This window comes from Drosophila ficusphila, unplaced genomic scaffold, assembly GCF_018152265.1.
Source record: "Drosophila ficusphila isolate 14025-0441.05 unplaced genomic scaffold, ASM1815226v1 contig_712, whole genome shotgun sequence".
In the NCBI taxonomy this organism is placed as follows: Eukaryota; Metazoa; Arthropoda; class Insecta; order Diptera; family Drosophilidae; genus Drosophila; species Drosophila ficusphila.
This window is the reverse complement of record NW_025064651.1, coordinates 792,781-818,514: the sequence shown is the minus strand read 5'-3', so window position 1 is coordinate 818,514 and position 25,734 is coordinate 792,781. Positions and strand designations below refer to the sequence as shown.

Below are 25,734 nucleotides of genomic sequence, written 5' to 3'. Positions count from 1 at the left end.
CAACGAACGGCTACAATTTTCAATTAAAATGACAAAAGATATTTCCCCCCATCGCACTCAAGAATCAGCCAGAAAATTGCAGGTTTAAGCTGCTCTGCCGCTTTGGGGCAACATCATCTCTCCTTGGCTCGCATATTTCAAAGCTAATTGGCCGTGTCCGTGCCTCAATAAATAATGTTGTTTATTTATGAGAAAAGCAGCTTGTTGGCCAAATAGCTTCTGCATTGTTAAGAACACTAAAAAAGAATGCAAGTTGTTTCTTGATTTAATGTTGTTTTTGCTATTGGCATCAAAATAAACGATATCAACTTAAACCAGCTACCAATTAAGATGGATTTGATAGCACAACAAAGCGAAAAACTATTAAACTAATTAGTGTTTTATTTCACAGCCCTTCTTTAGTCAACTAAAGTGCTGAAATCCTGAATTGTATACTATGATTTAGGGCGGCATAAAGTGAATGAAACAGAAGGGGAAAGGAAAAAAACAGCTGGTTGGGTCATAAAAACCAACTACACCCTCGCAAGCAATTACAGTTTAGATATGCCTCGAACTGGGGGGGAAAAAACAACATTTTCCCTGAAAGTGAGACGTCCATTTTCGGTTGCGAGGGTTGAGTTTGCGGACCCTCCGTAGAATGCGTGACTGTCTCTGCGAATTTGTGGCGCATGTGGGGGTTAAATGTGGGCGGGATGGGTTGGTATGGCCAGTGAAAGTGGCATCAGAAGTGACACATAAAGCTCATAAATTGTCGCGCACTCAATATGCATAAGCTGCAAGGGAAAAGCCGGGGGAAAAGGTAGCTGAAAGGGAAAATCAATAACGATTGCCGTATCAGTGTGTGTGGCTGGTCAAATGACCCACGATGCCTTCTGAACGGCAAGTGGGTGAAATCGATAGACCCACAAGAAGGAGGCAAACTCAATTTCACTTAATGCAAGCGCTTCCACAAATAAATTAATTGAAATCAATTGTTCGACAGCCACAGAACAATATTGACTTAGGCTTTTTACACCTTTTCCATATTTATTTATTGAGTTTCATTAATGGTTTTATTTAAATTGGGGTACGATATGTTCGTTAAAGTAAATAATTCGCATTCGATGCCAACTGTAAGCCAGTAGGAGTGCTTCACTCTTTTCGGCTTAAATTCCACTTTCAATTGAATGCGTGGTGCCATGGCAAATGCGAAACAAATGACGCAGAGCCACAGGATTCTTTTTCTTTCCTTTTCTTTTTTATTCCCCAGTCAAGGATCTGCAAAAAAGTGCGCATAAATTTTTTGCGGGTAGTCGAAGGAAAAAATAAAACTGAACACACACAGAAAACGGTCACCAATTCCAGAACAGACGTCAAAAGCAGGGAATTCGAAAGGAGCAAACGGAAAGCGGATTTATAGCCATTATGTGAAATTGAAGAAACGGAAAATTCGGTGCAGAAAACTCATTTTGGACAGCCGAAGTTTTTTTGCACTCACTGTGTGCTTATATATAATGAAAATGTTTTTAATTTATTTAAAACTGAGTTCGGGCAATCAATAGGATTAAAGGACATGCAGGAGTGGAAACGAATATCTAACAAATAAAAAGTATGGGGGTTCAACAAAAAGGAAAACAAATTTGTTTATGAAAGATTTTCCTTTGACAGTTTTTTTTAGCTGATGAAGTGCGTAATATTTTCCAATTCCTGTGTTTTCACATAAAGAAAATCGATCAGGGAATATTGTTGGTTCATGTTCGCTTTGATGAAACAAAAAGCACGATGCCTTTTCCTGTCATAGCATTCATGTTTGCCCGTCAGCCACTAATGTTTAAAATGAAAACGTCATCGTTCATTGCTCTTGGCCCGCAAATCCTGGTGCATCCTTTCATTTCGCCTCGTCCTTGTGCCTCGCTGTATCGATGTCAGTGCAAAATGTTGTAGTTTTTGAGCCCCACACATATGGCCACTCAGGCCATATATATTGCCAAAAAATAAATGCCTCCCTCGGGCGTGAGTGCAAAAATGAAATTCCATGCATGTCTGCACCGAGCTTGCTTCCACCATTTTTCGGCCATTTCATTTCGCTGGAGTTTCCTAATTTCGTGCACAAAATGTGCTTTGCATGGGAGTGGAGTGAAACCGACCAGGGCGGCCAGAAACAAAGTGAAAAGCCATAAACAAGCGGTTCTCTCTGCGCTTTACCATAGTCTGTCCTGTCGGTCTATTTAAATTCGGCGCTGGTGTTCGTGTAATTTTTAATTTAGTCGCGCTAATTTATTCGCTGACCAAAAGCACGTGTTCAATTTAAATGAGAAGGCCACCGGCACCACTGTTAGTAAAGAGGGTTTGTTTTTCAGAGGTGGAAACACATTGGCGTAATTGCTGCTTTTAATTGACAGGCGACGCTTAAATTCGCTGAGTGGTATGGCATTTTATGTAGATAATTAGGCGTGGAATTCAGGTCCTTGACAAGAATTAGTGACCCTAATTCACGAAGGCGTCTATGAGTATTTGTGTGTGTGCAGGGGAAAGTGACTAATGATGATGGCTAGGACTCTGAGAAAAGAAGAAAAAGTGGTAATGACTTCTACGCAGAAATGCTAATGGAAAAGCTGATGTCAATGAAAGTTTATTTAAATAAAAACCGGTGAAAAGAAGTCAGATTAAATCCCTTACCGCTGATTAAATTCTGTTCTGTAGCTGAGATCAAGTAACGAACTTAAGCTTATTTCGCTGATAGCCACTTTAGATAGCTTTTACTGCCATTAAATATGCAAAGCTCTATTTCCCTTTGAGTCCTGCAATCCGTTCGCAAGGCTTTTCATTTATTAAAACTGTCGGCAAAGCAACAAGCGTTAGCGACAAAGTATTCCGACTTATCGGGCCGGGAAAATAGCGAACAATGAGAACGAACAGTCCGCCTGCGATTCTCCTTCCTTCCTCGCACACAGGATAACATCCTGTGAATGGAATTCTGACAGCTTTACGGGCGCTACAAGCGCATTAATAAAAGTGTCGAACATGTGGGCCGGAATGCGAATGGTTTGGGGGGCGAGAGATGAGTTGGCACGCAACCTTCGGCCGAGCTCCTCCCAGCCCGCTCCTACTATATAGTATGTTTCTATTCCGCGATGGCCTTGCAAATGGCAGCAAACAAGGCGAAAAGGCGCCTAAAAGCAGGCAACACTCGAAACAAGGCAGAAGCGCGGACTGTGTCAAGGATATAATGCAGGATTTACCACCCAATGGCAAGCACTCAGTATCAAAAAGTTTCATAGGGATAAGGTTTATGTTCTAAGATATAATACTAATTATAATAAATGTACGAGTATACTTCAAATGGATTCACAGCTTATACATAAATATTTAATTGGGTTTTGATGGTTGGATGATATTCTTACGTACTTTGAGGATTTCCTTATTCTTCTTTTATAACACACATTATTCTACAAATACTTATTTATTTTATTACCTATCAGTCCTAAGTTTTTTTTTTATTCACTCATTTCACCCTTTCAATCCACGATTACTGGGTAGCAAAAAGAATTGCACACTCGTACGAGCAGGCCCACATCAATTATGCAACCGACAGGAGGCATTTCCCCAAAGCAATTGTTTGCCTTTTGCGATACTCGACCGACTGTGGGTCATAAATTATGGCAGCAAAAGAAAATGGGTTCAGTTGGAGAGACGAAACAGCCTTCAAGTGCAAAAAAAAAACCTTGGTTAACACTCAAAAGGAAAACTTTTTCCACAAGTTTTTTTTTGCGAAATACAAATTCTTGTCCAGTAACTTTAAAGTTCAAGAGATTCCTCAAAGCGAAGCGACAGACGGATGCAAATTAAATTAAGCACGAAACTTTGTTAATATGCTAAACAAAAACTTAATACCTAAGTTTGGTCCTGGAGAGTCCTGTGCTGGGTTTTACTGCGGAATAAGGGAGTTTCTGGTTGCACATTTTAATTAAAAAAGCTACAAATTACAGACAAACAGGAGACAAAGCAAAACGAGCAGGGAAACATGATAAAAACCGGAAATTAGAGAGACAGTAACCTTCGTCCAAGTCGACTCCTTCTTTTGAGTTTAACAATTGGTAAAGGGAGTAGAATAAATAGAAAAATTCTAAAAGGAATGGAGAGAGATAAACAATGCTACTGAATTTAAAGTATATGGTATTTTGTTTCTCCTAAAAAACTAACTTTGTTAATTTTAACTAAAGTTCCTTGCAACCCCTCAAGCTTTAATTATAGAACATAATGACCGCTTCGCCCATTTTCCCCTCAATTTCACCTTTCGAACTACATAGTTTGCTCATTAATAAACTCATTTGTTAAGTTAGTTAGTTTGTTTGCTTCGCCTGTCAGTCGGATCCTTCAGGCAGAATGACACGCAAATGACACGCCCTCTCCGATCGCCCATTTCCTTGGGCGTCTTGTAATTTCGTGTTGCTAATCACATTTCGCCATCGATTTTCCATACAAAGGACACACCTTCCCGCCACCCCGGCCACATAATTGACTGGCGAAATATGTGCGAGTCAGGATAAGCAGGAATATAGCAAGTGGCAAACGGGTGATCCTAGAAGGAGGTAGGATACCTTTGGCAAAGGCACACTGGTAAGTATATTGCAATTTTCCCTATGGCCCTAAATCATGCAAAGTGTGTTTTCGTTGCGGTATTGTTGTTGGTTCGCCACTTGACAGTTTCCACTGCGGCAAAGTTCTGGCATTCTGGCGTCCTGGCGTCCTGGCGTTTTTAGGCCAACTCGTTTAGCCCATTTTATGGGGTCGTTCGGAATATCCTGTCCTGCCTCGTCCTGTTCCGCCGTCCCGATTCCTGTGTCCTTTCCCATTCCCCGTTCACCCCGCTCCCTTTTCTCGGCGCAATAGTGTGAATCTCTCTCGGCTGTCCGATATAAAAGTTTTATATATGCCAGCCAGGCATTTGAGGCGTTTTTATTAGCCTCCGACTGTCTTACATAAATTTAACATTAAATTAAGTGCCGTTTCACCTTGCTCGGGGGTTGGAATGACGAGGAAAACAAAATTAAAGCAAACTTGGCACGAGGTTCATTGCACTTTCATGAAGTCGAAAGGGGAGAGTGAATCATGGGTTAAGCTTTAAAAAAGGATAGGGATTTGAGTCCCTCTGATGTGTTTTGTTTTTGCTAGGGAAAATTTAACCAGAAAGAGAGAGTGTAAGTATCTAGTTGCGAAGTCCTTGAGCAGGAAGAAAAATGATACAGAATAAAAAGCTTTCACAGAAATAGAAAGTAATAAATAAATAGAACCACTATGGTTAGATTACAGATGTAAGATATATATTTTGTATGGATTTTAAATTACTATCAATCAACAAGTGTTTTTTTTTTAATTCCTAGAAATACTTCTCATTTATATGCCGTAATTTTAAAAAGTGTATGCAATAGTATATCAAGTATTTACTTTCTTTTAGAAAAGTTATGCTCTTCTCAAAAGCCACTCCCCAATTGCCCAGCTTATGTTGAATTAACTGACTCCAGTTGAGTCCTGCAACTGATTCGGGATTGAAACCACCTATCCCTTTGCACCACATGGCGCCAGGACGAGCTTAGTGCGCTTAACCCTCTGCGGTTACTAGGGGGTTCTTTGGACCCCAGCCAGGCGTGAGTCGAAAGCCGCTTAGCTCATTGTAAATTCCAGCTAAGGACGAGCACAAAAACAATTTGGATAAACCATTCTTGGGGGATGAGAGGTGAGCTTCTTCGATGTATACACACTGCCTGTTGCTGTTGTTGTCCCCTAAAGGTTAGTCTTTATATATCCCCCTAGTTTTTGCCTTTTTAAGATTTATGGACAGTGAAATGAAACGTCTGGTATTTGAAGTAATTGTGGAAATTGACGGACAGAGCGAGTAAATTGATTAGAATGACATGTGGGAAAATGTAAGCCAGCTCTGCCCATCGTGTTTGTTTACCTTTGCCGGGGAGCCCTTTTTTATGACCCTCTTTGCATACGACTTCCCCAAACAGAAGGACAAACACAAGAACATACACACTCATACACACACATACCAACACACATGAGGAGTAAGTAAACAAAGGCAGGACTTCCATTTGAAGTCCGAGGGTTTAATGCCCCGGGGCAGTCATTGACACTCCACCATTCGCTGCCGAGGGTTCAATCGAGATTGGGGCATGTTAATTAAACAAAATGTACCTTTATCTGATGTCCGCAAATATTGGAAAAGTTTTCACTCCATAAACATTGATATCCGCATGCCGAAAAGTATGCAAGTACCCGCAACTCATGGGAATTCGTTTTGTTTTCGCAGCACTTGAATTTTTATTGCACTTTACTATTTCAGTAGAATTAATATTAACTATTATTCACTACACTTCTCTAAACTTGATTATTTCTACTTTTGGCTGCAAGTTACTTAAGTTTATTTTTCCAACTTCTTCTAGGAAATCAAAATTGTTGTTTTTAAAGCACCAATTATTCTACAAACTTAAGATGTTCTTTTATTTATTTATAAAATATTTGTTGTATTTAATATTTATTTAATAAACTTAAATATTTGAACGAACGCACGAGGTTTTTCCGCTTTTGCCGCAGCATTTTCATGGGGCGACCGCAAAGTCCGAGTGTTCAAATGCGTTTCTGGGGTTGCTCTTCAGTTCTGCCACGGAAAACTCAAAGTTCGAAAAGCAGGGAAAATTCGAACAACCGTTTTAAGAGAGCCAAAAAAGAGAGCAAGCGGGAATAAGAGAACTTTGTCTTCCTGCCTGTCGGCGTTTTGTGTTGAAAGTAAAAGGTTTCCTGACATGCAACGCCAGTCGAATTCAAGACACCTGCCCACCTGACTGCCACTTCTGTATGACTACACATACCTGTCTGTCTGTCTGTTTACCACCACGAAGTTTGGCATTCGGCGCTTTGGGCGTATTTTTTCAGCTCTCTTGGCCACGCACTTGTTTAATAGTTAAGCAGCCCCGCACCACAATAATTTGCCAAGGCTCGCAAAAAAAAACGGAGGAAAGGCGGCAATCGGTGGAAAAGTTTGCCGAAATGGAAGTTCGGTTAAAGTTGGCAACATGATTCCCAAGCTGTCATTTCGCGATTGAAATTTATAGAGCTTTGTTGAGAAAATCGTTAAATGAAGATAAAGAAATTGCTGACTATACACAACAGTTTTTTATCAGAGAACTTGGCTTTTAAATTTATAAGTTATGTTCCGAGGTTGTAAGTTTTAAGTTTTAAATGCAACTAAAGTTTTTTTTTATAAATATCAATAGCTCAAAAATTTTTTTTTTAATTTAACTGTTTGTATTTATGAACTTATAAAACAGTTCTTAAGTTCCTCTATAAATTTACAGCTACTAAAAGTCAACAGGAAATGAACCACTAATAAAACTGTCATATTCCTTTCTCTTTGGGCGACATTTATTCGGGTTTATGGTTCTCTAGTACGAACATATAAAAAGCGGTCTTACATTTTCCTTTTTCCTTAGCTGCGCTTTTTTTTCTTTCAGTTTAATCCTGAGTCCTGAGTCCCGAGTCCTGAGTCCTGAGTCCCAAGTCCTGAGTCCTGCCATATGATATGAATCATGGCCAGGAGCAGAGTAAGGGAATTTCCGACAACCGAGTGGGTTGGTCGCGGTGGTAGTTTTTTCCACCCACTTCGACCCACTCTTAGCCAAGCTGTCTGCCAAAGCAACAAATGTCTTTCAGCCACAGTTTGGCAGAGAGGAAAATTACAGCTGTGCGCTGAAGCTTAAGAGAAAAGTCAAGTTCGAAAACAAATTCGCCTTCTCTCACTCTTATTTCCGAGTCCAAAAAACTGAAACTTGTTTCGCACTGTTTGGGCGTTCGTCAGCCCGGTTTAAACTCCAAAAATAATTGAGCCAAGGGCGGGCTGGTTATTCTGTTGCAATGTAAGACAACAACAAATTAAAAAAAAAACTGCAAAAAATATTCACAAGTGTTTGGTGAATGAAAAGCGAAACTTGATTGGCTGGCAAGTTGCTGAAATCTTGTGGTCGACGATGGAAATTCATTAATTGACAGCGATATCCAAGCACCATATGCACGCATAGAACTTTTTATGGCTTTTCATTATTTTGCCGAAGCTCATTAATCTTGTGAAATGGAGGGGGACTTCAATCAGTCAGTAAATCACTGATTTCCACTGTGAAAATAATAATTATTGTAGGTGGAAAAAGAAAGAGTAGTTGCTATCCAAATGCCAAAGAATCCTACTGATAGAAAGAAATAAAAAACTTAAAGTAGCAAGTGTTTCGAAAATCGTTTATTAAAATACTTAAAGGCTGAAGTTTCTCTGAGGTTTTATAAAATAATAATGACTACTAGACAATCTGTCAATTAAAATTTAATAAAAATGCTTTCAAAAACAAAACAACGAACGTTAAATCTAAGTAAGAAAAATGGCTTGCAGCTTTGGCAAAGCTATTGGAAAACGATTAAGCCAAAATCCAAGTCTCAGACGCTGTTAGCCAGGTCCAAACCGCAACCATACAAAAACACACAAATATATGTGCGAATGTTAGTTTGAGGCATGTGGAAAGGTCAGTTATGGCTTAAAGGCTCACGATTGCTTTGCCACACGCTTTGAGTTGCTTTTAATTGTTTAGCACATGCCGTGGGTGGGTTCGAATGGAAAAATAGTTGACTTTAAGCCACAGCGAATGCAGTTTTATCTCCTTGGTTCTCTGGCGTATGGAAAAATGCAGCTGGTTTTGATTGGCTAAGCCTGACAACTGTTGCAATTTATTTGTCAAGCAAGCAATGTGGTAAATTGCATTTTGCATAATTCAATTGAACAAAGAAAACACAATGAAATCAAAATGAATATATGCTTTTTTGTTTTGTATTTTTTATATACATATTTAACCTCAGAAAGTATATATTCTATTTAGATAATAGTTAAACTGTTATCAGCTTTTTAAATTTCTTTTCAAATTCTGTCCACATCTACTTTGTACTAAAATAAAGGTTGGTATATTTGCTCAGCCAGTTTCGGAACCACATGGCGTGTAGAATATATGTAAAATAAATTTGTAAAATATTTGTATACAACTATTTACATGGGTAAAATATGGGAGTCCTGTTTCCGGTCGTAAGGCTTCAAAGCGATGTCGGAAAACGTAAGTATATGATATAGTTGTTCTGCAATATATACTACCCGTTAAAGTAACAAATCGTTCCGTAAAGTCCTAGCAAAATGTCTTTAAGATTGATAAACTACTTGGCGTAGAAACAGACAATAAAGGTGACAGGTTAACAGCGCATTATCGAATCGGATGGGGATGACGATTGAGAATATATATACGCTTTAAGGGGTCGGAGAGGTCTTCCGGTGTTAATGCCATCATTATAATTATTAAATTTTAGATGAATGCATACAAAATTTGTTTAGTCTTGATAACATAATTGGGAAATAGCCCATGATGATAACGCAGTTTCATCCAGAGTATTATAAATATAGTGGCGTTAATGCTTAACGTATGAGTTTCGATCTATCCGTAGAAAGTGCAAAATCAAAAGAATAATCATGAATTTCGCAATTCAATTGAGGTAAATATTTCTTGAAAGTTGGAAATCCTGTTGCTAAGCGTCCCTTTATATTTACAGCTGCCTTCTGGTTGTTTTGGGATGCCTTCTGGGATTAGGACAAGCAAATCAGAACATAGAAACTGATGATGAAATGGCGAAAATATTTCGCCGCGTTTTAGGAATCCATAATGTGCGTAATGTGCCAACTCGAAGAGGAATGCGATCAAAAATTGTAATAGTAGACTAGAATCTTTTTTATCCCACATGGCAAGTTTTTTTTAGCCACTTAAATAAATAAAATATGTTCTAATGCGTCACACGAGCGTTAATGTGAAAGGACGTCCAAACAAATTGAATACCCCAAAAATGTTCGGTTCATTTAACCCATCTCGACACCAAACCCCAAACAAGGGTTATCCAAAAAAAAAAAAAAAAAAAATAAGAGGCATAACAAATTGGGCCCAAATAAAGCGTATCAAAACGAGGCTGCCGTGGGTCAGTTTGCCATTGAACACTCGAGTGGACAGCAGACAGGTGGAATTGCCCGGTCAGGATACATTTTTAGTCCCCGGCCCTTGGTTCACTGAGTTCCGGATTGAATTAATAAAAACAATTTCCAGGCATTATTTCCTGGTGGTGTGGCGTTGAGTGCGAAATTTATTTTCAATTTGTGCGTGGCGCTGTGGTTATGAAAATTAACAAAATGAGTAAAATAACCTTTAAGCAGCGAATTTAGAGATGAGGGAATTTATTTTAAAACCAGCAGAATGAATTCAGATTTCACTGGGCAAAATATTAAAGGTGTCGCTTAATGTAAAAGGTCTTTTAATATTTCATTCTCCTAAAATTCTTTTAGTAAGTAAAAATGGCACGCTCGTGCCATAAATCAAATGAATTGAAAAATGCTTTATTAAATGAAAGAAGGTGGCTGGGATTTCCAAGGTCCAACAAGGCTGTTGCAGGATACCAAGGATGCCGCCATATGTGCGTCCAGTTGGCCAACTTCCCATTCCCATCCGGAACATCCTGTCTGGCTGGAACCTAACCGTCTGCATCCTTTGCCGCACATTTTACTCCTCTACCCGCCATATCCCTGTTGCATTTTGATTTACTTGCATGGCTAGACAACGCATGTTGAGGCGTCATAAGACCGGGGCTCACTTGTTGGGCTTCGGAAATTATGTCCTGCAGGTGTCTGGGCCGCAACTGATTAGCTCCTGCCCCCGAGGACTCGCCGAGTGTCCTGTGGCAGTGCCACTGACACTAATGCGACAGGTTGCCAGCCAGCGTGCATTAAAATTCAATTACAAAATATTTTCCAACTGCACTACGTGACCGAGGCTCAAAAGTCGCTCCAGGGTAACTTTCTATTTATGTTCTCGGGTTGGTCGGGGGTTCGATGCCTTTGAACTTCGCAACAGCTGTTCCCATTTACAAGGGATCAGTTCTGGTCATGGCATTGCATTAATTTCTCAGATCAAACGCGCTGACAGAACCGCAAGCTAATGAAAATGGGGAAAAGCCTCAGACAGTCCCATTTTCTCATTTAAGTTCCCATCCACAGTCCATAAGCGCTTTTTAATGAAACGCGTTGATGTGTGGGCAAAGCTCATTTCTGAAGTTATTGGTGGAATAGGAAAAATAAACTCACAGAATTTAATTTTATGCTGGAACAGCTGCCCTTGTTGTGATGGGTTTTTTCTTCAAAATCCCAAGATTATATAATCTAATGAATAGCCTAATTTATTTTGTTTTCAGATATGCTAAACAATTATTCGCAAAACGTTATCTCTATTGATTCTTGAAATACAAAATTCTGAATAACAACGTTTCTTCTTAATTTGCAAACAAGGAAATAATAATGTAACAAATATGCATGCTTTGCCTTGAGTACTGATAACATTCAGTGATTTCTTCAGAACGTTAACTGACCTTGATAATCAAAGATGCTGTATATTTATACATTACAATTCTTAAACGGGAAAAATAAAACAAAAACAAAGTAATTTTCATGGAATTCAAGGAAAATCTGTCATGATAACGCAGTTGCATACAGAATGCTATAAATACAGAGGAGTCCAGAGCTTTACATTTGAGTTACAATCGAACATTTGAATTGAGCAGCAGAAAATATGAAGTCCGCAATTCAATTGAGGTAAATATTTCTCAAAGGAATGAGATCGTGCTCCTACAATTTCCTTTAATATTTTCAGCTGCCTCTTGGTCGTTTTTGGATGCCTTTTGGGATCTGGACATGCTCAAAGTAACGCTGAATTCACGGCTAAGGCTCGCCAAATGTTGGCAATCTATGGCAACCCAAAGACCCCTGTCACCACCAAACAACGTAATTTGCCCCAATTGGTCGAGTTCTACGAGAAATACTCCAGTCGCCTGCAACTAACAAATGAGGAGCGGTCTACTTTAAATACTGCAGTAAGGAGATACAGGGCTCAAGAAGCAATGACCATCGATGGTGTTCCGGCTCAGGGAGGATTTTGGTCAATCTTAATCCCTTCCGTTATTGAGCTTCTCGTAACTGGATTAACCAAAGCTTTGGGTAACTGAAAAAGCCAAAGGGTGAAATTCAAGACCTCTGCCTAAAGAATATCTTTTCAACATAAACATTACTTAAACTGTACCTTGAATGTGAATATATATTCTTGAAATAGAACATTCTTTGCGATTTTATTTTCTCATAATTTTGCGCACCAGCAAATAATAATATAACAATAATTACTAAGCATACAAACAGGAAATCTAAGTGACACATTGATATAGCTATATCGAATCGGATGCTGATGCTAAGGGGTCGAAAAGGTCTGGGGCTTTTTTTCGCATTAAAGATATCATTATCATTATTTATTTTTTGACGAGTGCCTATTTTAACCTTTATAGCCTTGATAACATCATTCCCTGGGAAGTAAAAAAATCCCATGATAATGCTGCTTTCTGCAGAGTGCTATAAAACAGAGGCGGTCAAGTCTTCACTTATGAGTTTCAATCTATTCGTAGACAGAGCACCATAAGAAGATAAACATGAATTCCGCAATTCAATTGAGGTAAATATTTTTCGGAAGTGTGAAGTCCTGCAGCTAAGAATCCATTCAATATTTACAGCTGCCTTCTGGTGGTTTTGGGATGCCTCCTGGGAACAGGACATGCTCAAAGTAACGCCGAATTCACGGAACAAGCTCGCCAAATGTTGGCGATCTATGCCAATCCAAAGGCTCATATCACCACTAAACAGCGCAATTTGCCCGAATTGGCAGACTTCTACGAGAAATACTCCAGTCGCCTAGAACTCACAGATGAGGAGCGTTCATCCATAGACACTGCCGTAAAAAAATACAGGGAACAAGAAGCATTGCAAGAAGATGGTGTGCCACCTCAAGGAGGATTTTGGATGTTCATATTGCCTGTCGTTATCGATCTTATTATGGGAGCGGCCAACAAAGCTTTGGCCGATTGAAAAAGTCGGTGGAACTCAAGAACTTTGCTAAAAAATGTCATTTCTTAATGTTGGTAATATGAATGTAAATATAACATAAAAAGAAAATAAACCAAAACTCGAACTTGACAATAAGAAAATCTACTACAATACCTATATATTAATCTCTTTCGATTCTTGAAATAGAACATTCCTTGTAATAACGTGTTCTCCTTATTTTGCATTCAAGGAATTCAAGAAAACTATGTCTTGATAACGCGATTGCATCCAGCATGCTATAAATACAGAGGCGCTTAACACTTTACTTATGAGTTTCAATCAAAGAGTACACAGTGCAACATCAGCAGAAAAAAGATGAATTTCGCATTACGATTGAGGTAAACAGATGTCGAAGTTCGAAACCGAGTTGCTAAGAGCCGTTTAATATTTTTAGCTACCTTCTGCTTGTTTTGGGATGCGTTTTGGAATCAGGACGTGCTCAAAGTAACGCCGAATATACGGCTAAGGCTCATCAAATGTTGGCAATCTACGACAATCCATCGACCGATATAAACATTAAAATACGTCATTTGCCCGAATTGGTTACGTTCTACGAGAAGTTTTCAAAGCAATTTCGACTTACAAGAGGGGAAAATGTGGGTTTAGCCAATTTGGTCAGGCGCTACAAGGCTTATTCAGTATCGGGAGCTGATGAAGGACCTTGGGCTCTAATCCTTCCCTTTAGTGAGTTGGTTGTGGAAGGCATAAAGTCTGCCAGAATATGAGGTAAAGCATTAAAACCGTGTAAAAAAACAAATGAACCAAATTTAGAATAATACAATGTAAAACAAAATATTGAAGGAATATCTCGAACTTGAAATATTTTGGGAACAATAAAGAGAGTGTCTTGTTGTCTGCAGTTCCCTAACCTTTTTTTTGTTTTTGTGGCAGAGGGTCAAGTGTTATTGCCATGGAAATGGGGATTTTCTGCCCGTTTGTGAATCAATATCCTTTGCAAGGAGCATTTCCTGTTGACAGGTGAGCATTGTCGATTGTCAGCCTGCCGTTGACAATTTGTAAATGACATCTGACATGCGGAAACAGAAGTGCGATCCTGGGACCCGGCAGTCGACATCGAGTGGATTTTATGCAAATTGGCAAATTTGAGCCCAGATCCCGGCTCTCCTTTGTCAAGTGGCTGCTCCTGTGTATCCTGCGGGAAGTTGTTAAGGTCGTCAAGTGGCTGCCATCGCAATTAACTGCTTCACATGCCGATGAGAGGCCCTCGACTGACTGACGATTGTTGTTGTCTGCCCCTGACACCAAAAGTGTGTCCAAATTGTGCGTGGTGCTCACAAAAAAAAAAATTATAAAAAAAAAGCCAGCTGGGTGAAATGACACCCAAAACCATACAAAGTGCACTGAGGCCTGAAGTCAAAGTCGTAGCCGACCAGGAAATTCGACCATTTAAATTCCGCTTTATTGCCCACCACTGGGCGACAAAAGAACACGACACATTTAAAAAGAACCCAACAGGCGGGTTCCATCTTCTTGGAAACAACCAGCGATTCCAACAACACAAGGCGATACTCGAACAACGGCGATTTCTGGTTGACTCATTGGTGTCATCAGCGGAGCCAACATTGCCTTAAGACGCAACTTTCAGATGAGTCACGGCAAGTGGCAAGAAAGTGACTGCTGATTGAGAGGGCCAAATAACCAAGGAAGGCTTATTAAAATGTGGTTGGTGTGGGTGAAGAAATAACCCAGAATGTTTTCACTTAGATATAAACAAAAATGTAAATCAATTTAAATTTGTATCTAAATTATTTATTAAACCTCCCAAATGTAAAATGAGTTGAACTTATGCTTAGAGAAAAACATAAATTATTTTTTAACTAAGTAGGTACTCGTATTTAAGGTCAATGGCCAAGGTTTAAAACAATTGTATAAAATATCCTAGGCATTTAAAATACTTTCCTATCCTATATAATTATCCAGTTATATTTCTATGAATTATTTCAGATTTTATACTTGGCTTTAGTATCTTTAAAATCTCTTTCACTCACCGTTCTTCAATGGTTGTGGGCAACTGGGTGCGAGCCCGCATCATGCTGAGGAAGTGCTTTCCATGGGAGATGCCTCCGCCGGAGGAACTGGCTCCACTGAGACCACTGCTGCCCTCCGAGAGGTAGCCATTGTCGATGTCGTGGAACCGAGACGAGCCAGGGGAGTTACCCACTCTCAGGGCATCCCCGTCGCTGCAGTAACCCTGGCCAATGTCCGATTCGCAGAAGTCCAAGTACGACTGATGTGGGTGGTGGCCACCGCGTGCTCCCCTCGTGGGCAGGGTCACATGGGAGTTGTAGCCCCTCAGCAGCGGTCTCATGGGCAGAATGGTGCTGCCACTGGAGGCGGATGGCGGTGGTGGTGGCAGCTGCTCCTCCTTGGACTCGTAAATGGTGCCCACGATCTTCGAGGGAATCGTGTGGAACTTGTTCGGGGAGGCAGTGGGTGTATTCGGAGCCGAGTTGACCAGCGGTCTCGGCAATCCCTGCCGCTGATGGTGCGGTGGTGAGGCCAGTATATGTGGTCCCGCGTTGTACTCCAGCTTTCGAGGAGCACTCAACGCGGACTTGGGTGGCAGGAGGCGACTGCTGCCGTAGATTCCCGAGCTGTGCTGCGGAGTACTAGGCTCACTCAGATACCCGTGCGATGATATGTGACCCACTGGCTGTGGATGTGACTGCGGATGTGGCTGACTATTCGAGTAGTAGGGAGGTGGTGGGATATGTGCGTTGCCCGGTGGTGGCTCAACCACCGGTGGTTGCGATATGTTCGAGGATATGTCGCTGGTTTCCCGCTTCAGCAGCTGTTGATTTGGTTGCCCATCTGGAGTCGATGGAGGATGACCAACTCCTGCTCCCAAGGAGGGCAACTTACTCGTTCCCTTGATGGCGGCAATGGGTTTGGGCAGACCTCCACCACCACTGGGACTCTGGAGCAGCTGCGGCGCCTTCAAAGAGCTCTTCGAATCCGACTTCGAGTGCAGCGATGACTTGGATGCGGTCTTCGGAGTGTTCTTCTCCACTCCACCAATTCCACGAACCAGAGAGGATTTTCCGGTTCTGCCCATCGTTGAGCTGCGCGACTCGTTGCCGGATTCCTCCTTGTTCAAGGACCTCGCCGGACTCTTCTCCTTCTTGTCCAGCTTGGTGGCCTTGTTGGCCTGCTCCTTCTTCTGCTGGGCGGCCAGCAGCTTCGACTGCTTCGTCTTGGGCTGCGGCTTCTGGGAACTCACGCTGATGCTGGGCGGCTTCAGCTGGGAGCCGTGGCCATCGTTCAGACTCAAACTGGAGTCGGATCGCTCCGAGCGGGCGGAACTGAAGCCCGAGGAGGAGGAGGTCCGCTTCGACTGGATCTGCGACTTGCTAGCCACCGAGGCCGCGTTCACCGCATTCTGCTGCTTCTCCTTGTTGAAGAGCTTCAGCTTGTCCAGCATCGAGTGCTTCTGCGGAGCGGTTTGCGGACTGCTCGGCGACGGAATGCCACTCTTCACGCTCGGCGGTCGAAGGCTATAACAAAATCAATATAAATAAATTAGTAAAAAATATTTACTTAAATAAATAAAAAATTATTTAGAAGCAGTAAATTACAGGTTTTATTAAATGTTTTTTTTTTTTTTACACATAACATCTTTAAACTGTTTAAATATGTAATACTAAAAATTAAAAAATTAAATTAGTGATTTGCTGGTATGGTATATAAAAATATAAAAATAAATTCGAACAATAAAATTATTGGTTTTTATTTTTCAATACCAAAATAACCTAAAAAAAAATTATAATTTTATTTACTTTAGTTAGATATTAAAAGATTTGTTTCAGTAATTATATGTTGTTTATGTTATACTATATTGCATTATTCTTTATACTAGTAATTAAAATATTTCCCCTTTTAAAGAAGATTTTCTGGTCTGCCCTAGTAAAGGAGCGACATATTGTAAATCTTACCTGTTATTGTTACCGCTTTTGAGGCTCTGGATCGTGTGATTGCTGGTGGGCGGACTGTTTGGACGGCTCGAGTTGAAATCACTTCCGCTCTTCCCCAGGCCCGGTATCGCTGAAAATGAAAACCAGATCGAAGGTTACCGATTGCTTTAAGGAACTGTGCCAACCCACTCGAATTTACGATTTTCGGCGCCCACTTAACAGAGAGAGTCAGCCTATAAATCAATGCAAAAGGGCAATGCGGACGTTAAAGTTAATTAATTGCTTTGCGTGAGGCTGATAACAGATTGGGAGGAGACTCTGCTCTGCTCTGAGATTTATGTTGGCGCAGAGAACAGCCAAATATTTGGTGTATAAATCATTCAGGAGAGTGAAAATGTTCTATAAATACAATCAAGACTGTGAGTCGAGCGCCACAAGCGACACTGATTAACAAATTGTGCCATAAATGCATTATAAAATGTTGATTACAAGACGAATCACTTGTTAGCACTTTTAAAATAATAATACTGATAAGGTTTCAATTTCTCAGCTTTAATCATTGAAATTTGAATAAGAGGTAAAGAAATTGAATATTCAATTTGAACAAAAGAATTTCGTAATTGAGTGACTTTGCATTCCTTGATTTTCAAGTACTCTCCAGCCTCCTAATTAAATGAAGAATTCAGTTACCTTTTCCACAAATCAACGTCACCTTTTTGGAAAAAACAAGTACGGAATTCTAACCCCAAACGATTCCCCAGGGAGTCCTGAATGCGGAGGAAGGATCTCTTCTCCAGGGACAAAATCTCGGTCACATTTCCATCCAGCGGACTCATTTTAAAGGGTAAAGCTAAGTGCAGTGGCAGCTTTTCCCATTTGAGGGTTGTTTGTTGAGACCCGAGACCGAAATTTGTTTATTCCCGGTAAACAACGGGGAGTCCCTCACCTCCCCCGAAAAACGCACCCCCTTCTGGCTGAGGGCTTAAAATATTTTTTAATAAATTTCCCAAACCCAAAAGGGATACTCACATGGCGTGTGATTCGGTGTGGGTGGCAGTGGACGCACTTTGTCTGGCGGACAGCGACGTTGCACCATCACGGTGGCAGGAAGCGGAATGGCAGTGCCGCCATTGACCTTTGCATAGGCGGGGGCAATTTGTCTGTAACGAAATAAAAGGAATAAAAATATTAAAACTACATATAATGGCAAATATATGATATGAATTTACTGCGAATTACAAGTTCATGTTTTATAAAAAAAATCATTTGTGGCTTCAATGCCAGACGCCCACGCCTCCCTCTCCCTTGTAAATATTTATAGGCAGTCTGCAATTGCAGATTGGCGGCACTGCAGTAACCGTATCTGTAAGATACTTTTAAAAATAATTTCTCGCTTATAAATTAATGAACGTGTCGCATTTTGTTGCCGCCAAGCCCCTTGGTGCAATAAAAACACAAGAAGAGAAAAAAGCAACGACTTTAAAACTCAGCGGTGCAGTAAATTTTTTATGAGTCGTGCTCATAAATTTGCATATCGCGTTGATTGTCAAACGACAAAGATACTTTTGTTTGCAGTCCTGTAAAAAGCGTAGTTAAGTAGCCCATTGAAAATAGTTGATTGGCTGCCATGTCCGAGTCTATAATTGTCGAACAATCAAATTAAAATTTAATTTTATGCCGTACACAAGCTGCATTTGATGGTCATTCATTAGTAGTTAGAAAGGTATGCATTCTGTTAAAAAAAGGAATCTTACAATTGCACCAACAAGCACTTAAAACGATGCTGATAGAAACCAGTATACATTAATAAATATTTTAAGGCCTTTCCTTTTTCTTTTACCATTTTTAAATTACCCAGGCAATCTTAACAATTTTCCGGAGCTTTTCATTTAAGTTAGCGCAATTAGTCATAAGTCTGATTAAGCAGGCAAATTAAGAAAGAAGTACAAAAACGAATAAAAATACAAAACGTACTAACTTTTAATAAGTCGCGCACATAAAGTTCTGGACGGGATGCCGCGCCAAATGGCAGACAAAGCTTGAGATACAAATGTATCTTACGGCTGCCGCTACTCACAATTGTTGTTGGCCATTAATAAGTCAGCCAGAAAAAGGCGGAGAGCGGGTAACAATTGTATTAAATGAATAAAAAGGCAGACAATAAAAACAAAGCTGACAGACAAATGAAGTTGCCGCCGCTTCTACTGCAAATTAAATACGCATGCCGCTTTGCAAAAGGACTTTTCCTCCTTCGTCAAGATAATTTTCCTTGGCGCTGCGCAGACAAACAGCAAACGAAACTTGGCACAATCTTACCAAATTACATTCATATTATTTTATTTGCATTTTATATTGTTCGGCAAGACGTCTGCGGAGTTTCGTTGGCCTTTGTCGGCGCAGTTTTGAAGAGGATGTCGATTTTTTAACATATGAAGCACTCCTTCGAGCTCATTTCTCTTTGAGTTGTAGGTGTATTGCATATGAATAAAAATATGTATAATTTTTGGGAAACACCCGAAAGATTTAATTTAACATAAAAATATCACTGCCCTTGGTCATAAAATAAAATTATTGAAACTTCAAGTCTTTATGTTTAACTTATAAAGTCTTTTAATTTTTTTTTTTTATTTTTAAATTTTTTTTAGAGTGGTAATAAAGGTAAATAAAATATTATTTTAATAACTCAAAAGTGAACTTCGTATCTTTATTCTTAATGATGGATTTGTATATTTTGTTTGACATCCTATACCCACACAAAACTGCTTTAGAACCCCCGAGAACTAGTGTTCAGCTTGTCACGAGTGGGGAATGCAATCCGTATCCGTATCTTTTGCCTGCAATCTCCTCTTTCAGGTGTCGCATGTCAAGAGTGATGCGCCGGGCGCCTCCGAGATCTCTTTATTCGCTTTATTTTCTGCATGTTGTTCCCCTCTTTTTTTCTGCACAAATTGAATTTACGTCTTTAGTACGCATTTTTGATTTGTTGCCGGAGATGCGGAGATTTGCACAGATGCAGAACGAGTGAGGCGGCAGAAACAGCTGCCAAATGTCTTTGACCTTTGCTGGCAGACTGAATGAGCCACGGATGGTGTGTGTATGCTGTGTGTGTGTTTCTCATAATAGCTGCCACTGTGCATGGCTGTATGGCTGATTCCCCCCTCTTGCCACTCGGTGGCATTCACCTGTGTGTCATTATTCCCCATCGCACAGCTCCTCTATTCCAGGCAGCCAGAAACAGAAGCCCACGCAGTTTTGGACCAGTCACTAAACATTTCCGCATGGCGGTGGAAACACTGATGCCATCTGTATTTATACATATGAAGTCCTTGTTCCTTCCCTGCTCCCCCCTAAAAAACTTCTCGTCCTGGCTGGCCATTAGTTTGCATTGCATTTCGCTGCTGCTTTTGTGTACAATGTATCACTTGAGTTGCATTTGTCATGGCAACAGCTTCTGAAAGCCAGACGCTCATTGGAAAGCCAAGCACTGCACTTGAAAAATAAAGGTGAGGTCGAAACAAAAAGAAAAAGTTCAGTTTTCAAAAAGTGGTAAAAAACACTACATCGAAATTTAAGATCGTTATATGATAACTATTCTAATAAGAATTATTAAATTGCTTTATATTAATTTGTTATAATAAATTTGAAGCCATTTTAAAACTTAAAATTCTTACCCTTTTTCTACTATTCAAATAATTAAAAAGTAAAATAATATTAAATATTTACAATATCATATTTATAATGTCAATAGGAACTATCTATTATTTTCAGTTTACTACTTCTTGTTTAATAACAATGAAATAATGTTTTTTGTTCTGTAAGCCATTTTATTTCCCCTGTAACCAATACAATGTTTCCAATACCTCCCTGTTTTTCCTCGCAGTGCAATTAATACGAGAGTGAGGCGACGTGTATGGACATAAGAAGGCTCCGTTGGCTTCGCCTGCTGTGACCATTTTGGGAATCTGCCAGTTGCCTTTTATGCAGCATCTTTCGCTTTTATTATTGCCCAGCACACACGACGGTATTGCATGGAGTCTGCCCGTTATGGTTAGAACTCAAAATCCGGCTTGGCCCTTTGGCATTTGAGTTATTCAACAGTGCGGAGAAGCCTTACTTTGTGCACCTCTTAAAACTCCTCACGTTAGATCGCCTTGGCCAATTTTCACATCAATCCTAACCCGAAAACCTCTTGAACCATTCGAGTTGCCGGCTGAAGTTGCGGTTGCCGTTAAGCGCAGAGAATTTTCATAAATTCGCCACAGCAATTCGGCTGGCTACTGCCAAAGCCAAAGCGAAAGAACCGCTATCCAAAACCAAAACCGCATCCATCGGATACATTTGAGCACCACCACCACAACCGCCAGAATTTTTCGACTGCCCGTCAGCCGAAATCAACAGCCAAGGCCTGTTCGCAATTTATGCGATTTTTGCCTGGCCAAGAAGGCACCGCAACTGGCGGCACTCGAGAATAAGTTACTCCGTCTTAGGAGTGCTTTATTTATACTCTTTGTATCTGGCTTTTCCCTCTCTGCAAACGGACTTTTGAGTAGGTGTTGAATGGCTGGTAATAAGCATAATTATAGCCGATTGATATGGGAAAGGAGTGGCCGACTAACAGAGTGCAGAATCGAATTAAAGAGCTATTCACCAGTGGAGTCGATGGAGTATGTTTACGCCTTGTCGATTGGACATGTTTATTTGGCTCAGCTTCTAATGAAATCACAAACAAATCGAAGCAGCGCACTTTCCAGAAAGGAAACTTTATAGGATTATAAAGACCTCAGCAGGAAGTTTTGTACTTTTAGTTTACCTATTACTATAAAGTAATCTTTAAAAAGTACTTGGGCAAACTCCACGTAGTTATTCGCTTCGCTGATGAAAGTCTTCGGGGATATCTCACTCTTTTATTCGGCTCATAATCAACACGGGCTTTGTTCATAACTAAAAGCCATGTCACAATGTCCCCGCCCTTAGAAATGCTGGTAATGCGATACGCCGGAGAACGTGTTCATTCTCAAAAGTCGTGTACCATCATCTACATAGTGCCCCGCTCCCCTTGGGGATTCCCCTGCCCCAGAGTTTCTGGCCAAAAAGAAACACAACTACAGCGTATTGTGTTCGCTGGTTCTGCTCCTCCGTTTTTCAAGTGCAGACATAAAGTCACGATTTTCAGTTATTAGACGGAGCGCAACTTCTCCCGGCTTGTGTGACTTCTTCGGCGACGCATTTTCTCGTTTTCCCAGCTGCAGATGCAACTGCTGCCACTGCTTCCACTTCTTCGGCTGCCACAAGAAACAATTAATAGCGTCTGCTAAGATACACCTACCCACTCCCGATCGGCGAGCTCAAAGATGCTTCTCAGCCTGCTAATGGCTGTCGTCATCGTTGGCCTGCCACCTTTTGTTGCCCGGTTGACAACTTTAAATATGCAGCAGGTTGGCTTATGCCGTAAACAAGCCGCAAATGGAGAGTGGCCAAGCAAACAAACAGTGCAAATGAAAAAGAAAGAAAAAAAACAAGGCAACAGCCCCCTCATCAAATAAACTTGTATGGCATAAAGGGCAGAAGGGGAGGCTCGTGGAGAGACCCTCTTTGGCAGCTTCCACACTTGGCCAACTCGAGTGGCAACTTCCACTTCTTTGTGCCGGAGCATCCAACCCAGTCTGTAGCCTACATAAGTACGGTTTTACGGTCTTACGGTGGCAGTGAGCCCACCGAATCACAATATTAAAAGAACATTTTATTTAGGACGTCTTTAAATGGTAATTCATGCGAGTTTCTTTTGGCACAATTTAATTTCTTTCCTAATAAAGCTAACCAAGTATTTTAAGAAAAGATTCGTATTTATTTAGATTTTAGAAAAAATAATTTTAAATTTGTAAAACCATTGCATTAATGTTTCTTATGCCATCCTAAATACACTAATTAATTTGGTTTCTAAAATTCACTTTTATCTTTGGGATATATATACTTTTAGGACATTTTCCGCCACTCTAATGAAGATATTATATTTATAGCGTTACCAAACATTACATAAAATAGACATTTTCTTCACACCCAGCGCGAAATGCAGCTGACAACATTTTGTGTTTTATATTTTTGTTTGACGAGCGCAACACACACATGCCTCGTGCGGGGGTTGTTCAAACAAATAGGATTTTCCAAGGGTTGCATCCAGACTTCTGATAAAGTAGCACACAGGCGCTACGCACTCCGAGATTCCCAAGCATTTCCATTCGCTCTCTCCTTTTCAATTATGCAACTTTGGCTAATGTTTTATTTATTGACTTTGAAAGGAGGAGGGCATGTCACACCATTTCCATCATAACTGAAAGGTTTTTGGACACGGTGGTTGATTTTCGGCATGCGTTTCCTTTTTGAAGATTATTTTCGAGGGGTTGGTAATGCAGTGCTCGCATATCAAAAATGCACTTTGAAATATTCGAAAAATATGGAGATAGGGCAGGCAGCTGAACTCAGGCGATCGCTGGATTATGCAATGAATTTCTATTCGGAAAGAGGGCAATAAACTACGAGCTCCAGCTGAATTTAAATTCCGTCTGGCTGTCGGCCAGAATTTCATTGAGCTCCAAGTGTTTTTCGTACTACGATCTTCACTTCGAGACAGTTGCGTGTCATCTTCTGTGTCGCTTTCGGCACCTCCAGACATATGTATATATCAGAAAGGCCAAAAGAAAACCACAAAGATATAGTATAAGTCGGAGCAGACTGCGAAGTCATTAATTATGAATCTGGAGTGAGCTGGGAAAATTTGCACTTGCCCACAAACATCTTGGGAACCACAAAATGTCATTTCCATTAGCTCCCGGAAAAGTTTCTGCCTTCTAAAAATATCTCGCTAGCTTGAGAAATTATCGTAAATTTGGTGGAACTTTGTTTTCATTTTGAGAAGTATATATAGACCAGAAGTCGGGGATGATTGACTTGATTTATTGTGCTGACACTTGGCTCAATTCAAATGCCTTGCGTACGCATGATGACACTCATTAGTGGCCAGAAATGTAAACCGACGTTTTTCTGAAGAAGAATATATAGGATAAAGTTCGATTCGTTACCTTCTGACATCCGGTGAGTTGGGTAGACTGCGACATTTCCGTGAACTTTTCCCTCCACTCGCCGATGAGGATGATGCATTACCCATGATTATTGGATTGGTGATTAGCAATAACTAATTTTTAATTAAATTTGGCATTTGGATGCTACTTTGGCACTGAATTAGCTGCGGTTTTATTTCCTGATTTTTCACATTACACTTGGAAGTTTTTTATCATTTTTATACATTTATTTTGTATAGATTTCATATGAAAATATTTATTTATAACTTCAAAGACATTTAGGTTGATATTTTAATGAATGTCTTTTTAATAGACTCATTTCTTTATTTTTATGGCTTATATGTTGTATACTTTATGGCTTTTGTAAAAAAATTTATGAGGCCTCTCAAAAATTCTGTCAGTTTATATGAAGATCTTTTAGAAGTATTTCTGGCTCTCCAGTTCGTTAAATTCTATACACTCAGTTCTTTTTATACCCAACTGTATTTCCTTCCACATTTTCACATTTAATTACATAAACACACCATTTTCACACTAATTATAAGCTCAGATATCCGAGCAGACTGTTTACTTTGTGTAATTAGTTTGCAATTAAGTGGGGGATGCTCGAATACAGGGACAAATGGACTCGATTCAGACGAATGTCTGGTCGCAACGCCCCCAAGTCAAATAGAGGGCGAAAAGGGAAAAAGTAATCCATTTTGGGATGACCAAAGCGAAATATTTGCGCAGCACTTTGATCTTAACCCAAAAAGAAATGGTGGTTGAAGCACAAGCTTAATGCAATTAAATGAACATATTTGCAACTTCCGTGCAAGACAAACAAAACCGACATTCGTTTTTGATGTATGACTGCCGATGCGGCTAATCGAAAGGAACCAGAACCAGAAAATATATAAATGGGGTAGATTTATAAGGCTTTAAGATTGAGCAGATTCCCTGTTCTTTTTGCCGGTGCTTGGCATAAAAATCAATAACTTCAATTACAAGGATGGAAAGCTGGAACAAAAAGACTATTGCGTGTAAATAATACGCACGTGTGCGTGACACGTGAATGGGTGGCTGCATTTCCCACCCACTGAGAATCTTGCTCCTTTTTTTTTTTTAGGAATTTTTCAAGTGCCTGCTAAATGCTCTCAAAGTGGTCATATTTTTCGCAGCACCCCAAGTTTGGCGAGGGTGCGAAGTTCATGCTTAATCAATTTGTCGTAAAATGTAATGGCCAAAAAGGGCTGAATTCCATTCGATAAATGTAACGAGGGCTGCGACACGTGTTCGGGGATTGTCAGTTACTTCTCCTTCGTCTTTGACTTATGGATACATTTTTTATCGAAAAGTTTGCGGCGGTTGCGTAATCACTCTGTCACAGCAACAATTACGACAATCAAATCAGAACGAGAGCAGCAAAACCCGGAGTAGGCCAGACCGAAAAGCACTCAAGTCAACTCAACTCAACTCCCAACTGACTGCATAATTTCCATAAATTGTTGCAAATTGCTGTTTGTTGTTTGTCACTCAAGTCCTGACTGGCAAAGATGTGGAACAGGAAGCGTCTATACAAATCCATACTGAATGCCACTGAATGGGTGTCTTGGTAGGCAGAATAAATTTCTGGAGTGAAGGCGATGTGCTCCCAAGGCTTTTGACCCAAGAAGACTTGCATTTAAGTGGATAGGGAAAATGTTACATGGAGTTAATCACC

At 40.3% G+C, this 25,734-nt stretch overlaps 3 protein-coding genes across 3 annotated transcripts in view; 2 read left to right on the top strand and 1 right to left on the bottom strand.

The window, feature by feature from the left end:
• LOC108098314 (protein sickie) overlaps positions 1-25,734 on the bottom strand; it is a 145,118-nt gene that overhangs the window by 35,307 nt on the left and 84,077 nt on the right. Inside the window, 3 exon segments of the mRNA XM_017201127.2 lie at positions 15,034-16,539; positions 16,978-17,086; positions 17,986-18,116. Coding sequence (XP_017056616.1) covers positions 15,034-16,539; positions 16,978-17,086; positions 17,986-18,116 — 1,746 coding nt within the window.
• LOC108098317 (protein Turandot E-like) lies at positions 11,479-12,208 on the top strand. The gene is made up of 2 exons (XM_017201140.2): positions 11,479-11,692; positions 11,751-12,208. Exons 1-2 carry the CDS (start codon positions 11,670-11,672, stop codon positions 12,100-12,102), a joined length of 375 nt encoding a protein of 124 aa, XP_017056629.1. The 5' UTR covers positions 11,479-11,669; the 3' UTR covers positions 12,103-12,208.
• On the top strand, positions 12,477-14,328 carry LOC122320658 (protein Turandot E-like). The gene is made up of 2 exons (XM_043208804.1): positions 12,477-12,531; positions 12,630-14,328. The coding sequence occupies exons 1-2, from the start codon at positions 12,477-12,479 to the stop codon at positions 13,004-13,006; spliced, it is 432 nt and encodes a 143-aa protein (XP_043064739.1). The 3' UTR covers positions 13,007-14,328.